General features: G+C 56.5%; 1 protein-coding gene across 1 annotated transcript in view; it reads right to left on the bottom strand.

Moving 5' to 3' along the window:
• Positions 1-678: 678 nt before the first annotated feature.
• The window catches only part of VOLCADRAFT_101072 (uncharacterized protein), a gene marked incomplete at both ends in the record, with an annotated part of 5,100 nt that continues 2,595 nt past the window's right edge, over positions 679-3,183 (bottom strand). The window contains 2 exons of the mRNA XM_002959534.1: positions 679-758; positions 2,143-2,773. Coding sequence (XP_002959580.1) covers positions 679-758; positions 2,143-2,773 — 711 coding nt within the window. The remainder of the gene's footprint in view (positions 759-2,142; positions 2,774-3,183) is intronic.

The raw sequence follows: 3,183 nt of genomic DNA, 5'->3' as shown, positions 1-3,183 counted from the left end.
GTGGGCCCAGAACCTTGTGCATCAGGGTAGTGAACACGGCGGCTGCCCCCTTTAGACCCATGGGCATTCGTACATATCGATACTGAGCTGTGGGCGTGGCAAATGCCGTACGCTCCTTAGAAGCCTCGTCCGCCATCGGGACTTGCCAGTAGCCCGACTTCAAGTCCAGGCTGGAGTAGTAACGAGTCTCGCCACCCGGAGGTGCAGCAATATCCAAAATATCCTGGATGTGGCCTATCGGAAACCGGATGTCCTTAGTGACGTCGTTGACCCTCCGCATATCCACACAGGGCCGGAGTTCTCCGTTTTTCTTGGGAACGACTACTACTGGAGACACCCAAGGACTGTTGGACAGTTCGATGATTCCGTCCTGTAGCATCTGCCGCATCTCAGCATCAACGGCGGCTTTCTCCGTTCGTGACAGACGGTAAGGATTCTGCACGATAGGAGGATGATCTCCTGTGTCCACCTTCATGGACACCCAGGACGTAAGCCCTAGCTCTCGGTTGGTTAAGGCGAACATGTCAAAGTTGTCAGTCAAACATGTGACCAGCTGCTGGTGGTCGAGGTACTGAAGGTCGGTGTTTACTTTGCTGCTTAGCAACTCGCGTAGCTCAGGGGTAGGGCTCTTGACTGGCCGAACTGCACGGGCTACCAACCCGCGAAAATGAGCCTCCTCTAAATGTCCGTCATGATCCAAGCCGTCTGGGGCAAGGGCAGCTGGCATGTTCGCATCAAACTGTGCTGCCGCAGCATGGCTGTGGGTAACGGAAGCACACTCCTCAGTTAGCAATCGTGGTAACAGGAGCTCTCGCGAACTTAAGACGGGAGTAGTTTCAGGAAAAGAACGGAATGGATCCGCAGGGGTCGATATTGGCGGTCCAGGTCCGGAGTGCGAGTCATTGTCGTACTCGAACTCATCTCCAGGCCAGACATTTGCCCGAGCCTCTTCACTGCCAGAACTGACGACGCTGTCGGTACTCCATGCATCCGCAGCCCATTCGCCGCTGGAGGCATTTTCTGACGGAATCTCGTCTGACCTAAGCACTTGCCGTACAAGTATGCCGACGATGTGTTCCATGTCCATGTCCCCACGGGCTGTCGAATCTCCATCACTAACCTCTCCGCTGTTTCCATCAGGTGAATCAATGGTTTCAGGCGCGGAGCCTCTATTGATAGCCGCAGGCGATATCTGCCCTTGTGGCGTGGGCGTCTCAGGCCGCTGTACTGATGCCTCGGCCGTCAACATGGAAGCTGGTTGAGTGTCGTCTTGCTCAGGTGAGTCGTCCCAAAGTCGAGCAGACGGGGGAATATTAGAGCCGGGGCTCCGAAGAAAATGGATAGCAATGTTGGACCGCTGATCCCGGTCATTGGTGTATTCCAGACGACCACTGTCGTACGAAATACTTGCTCGTATTGGGTAGAGGAAGTCGGTGCCCAGGAGTAGCTGATAGTTGAGGGCGGTGCTGACGAACGGACTCAGCAGCATCGTTAGGTCGCCAGTGGACACTTGCAGTTCACTGACACGTCCAGCGGCCCGACCACGATTGCCATCCGCATTCAGGAACGTCACCTCCGTCTCCTCCATCAGGTGTAGAAGATCTAAACGCCGTAGTGTGTCTCGTGTAACAACGCTATGAGAAGCCCCAGAATCGATGACAGCAGGGACGGGAACTTGTCCTCCATGTCCGTCAATTATCCATACGGTAGCTTTGCAAACTTGCCAGGGTGGTACGACGGCATCAGACTTCCAGGCGGGTATTGTTGAAGATGGACGCTCTGAAAGAGAAGCTTGCAGAGTGCCTGCCGCAGGCCTCGCTGGACCAAACATGGGCCCAGGCTGGGGGTTGCCAGTGCCGGTGTGCTGACGAGCCAACCCAAGGACTCGGCTGCCGACCTTCGTGTAGATGCTAATAGGGTTGCACCGTAGCGTTGTACTCAATGGTAGTGCATACTTGTTGACCTTATGGATGATGTCCTCAGCAATACGCCGTTCTTCCTCTTGTGGGTCCGCAGGAATCGGATCGGTGCGGCTGCCAGACTCAGCTACTCGTCGACGGAGACGAGGTTCAGCGCTGGCAATGCCTCGCTGAGCAGGGACGGTACCTCCGGTTGCGGCAGTACACCCTGGAGGTGGCGCACCCGGAGCTGCTGGCTCCTGTGGCTGATGTGCCTGGGTAGCCGTAGCCGGGGCATTCGGGGAAGCCAACGGTGTCACCACAGGTCGTACAATGCCTATACGCCCGGTAGTAGCAGGCCGAGGCGCATCCTGGCTAGGGGTAGCCGTTGGACGCTTGCGGGGAAGCGGTATAGGCTCGAAATTGGCCACACGTTTGACATAGGCGGCTGGTGGGGTAGCCGGCCGGAAACAAGAGTAGATGTCCGGATGCTCCATCTGAGACAAATGTGGGTCTTCATGGTGAGTGTTATCCCTTTCCCACAATTGTACATTAGGGTTGCGCTCCAGCAACAGGGTTAATCGTGACAACTGGCGAGCGATTTCGTCAACTCGTGACTCCAGGGGTTCATTCTCTGGGGGTGTCGAAACCTTAGGTTTTGGGCGACTCTGCCAGGGAGCATTCCCAGCGGGCTTCTGCTCTGGTTGCCGTGGTCCCATGGGACGTTGTGTAGCCACTGGAGTTCGGGGACCATCCGGTCGTGAGCCGCTAGGGGTCGGGGAATCAGGCACATTACCACGAAGGTCGCCGTGACGGTTTTCCCAGCGCGGGGTAGCCCGAGAAGGATGGCTGTGGAAATCCATATCGCGTGTGCGCTGAGGGGGAAACGGTTCGTAGTGGCCAGCCACATCCTGGCGGTCCAAGCCCTCGTTGATATAGATGGCGCATCGTACAGCGTCTTCAAAGCTAGATGGTCGCATGAGGAAAACCTTGTTGTAAACCTTGAGTTGTAGTCCTTGTAAGAAGTTATGCATGTGGATGGGGTCGTGTTGCGTGTCCACACCCAGTTGTGCAGCTAGGTCGCGGTAGCGGTCAGCGTACGTCCGTACAGCTTCGCCCCGTTCTTGCCGACAACGAGCTAGCCGGCTAAACAACTCTTCTTGGGTCGGATCGAATCGTTCCAGAAACGCGGCTTTAAAGCTAGGCCAATCGGGGAGAGACGCTTCCATGCCGGCTTGCCAGCAGATGGCCTCATCTCCTAAGCGGCAGATGGCGACGTCCAGCT

Source organism: Volvox carteri (assembly GCF_000143455.1).
Source record: "Volvox carteri f. nagariensis unplaced genomic scaffold VOLCAscaffold_333, whole genome shotgun sequence".
Classification (NCBI taxonomy): Eukaryota; Viridiplantae; Chlorophyta; class Chlorophyceae; order Chlamydomonadales; family Volvocaceae; genus Volvox; species Volvox carteri.
The sequence above is the reverse complement of the archived record's forward strand: the minus strand, read 5'-3'. Positions and strand labels throughout refer to the sequence as shown.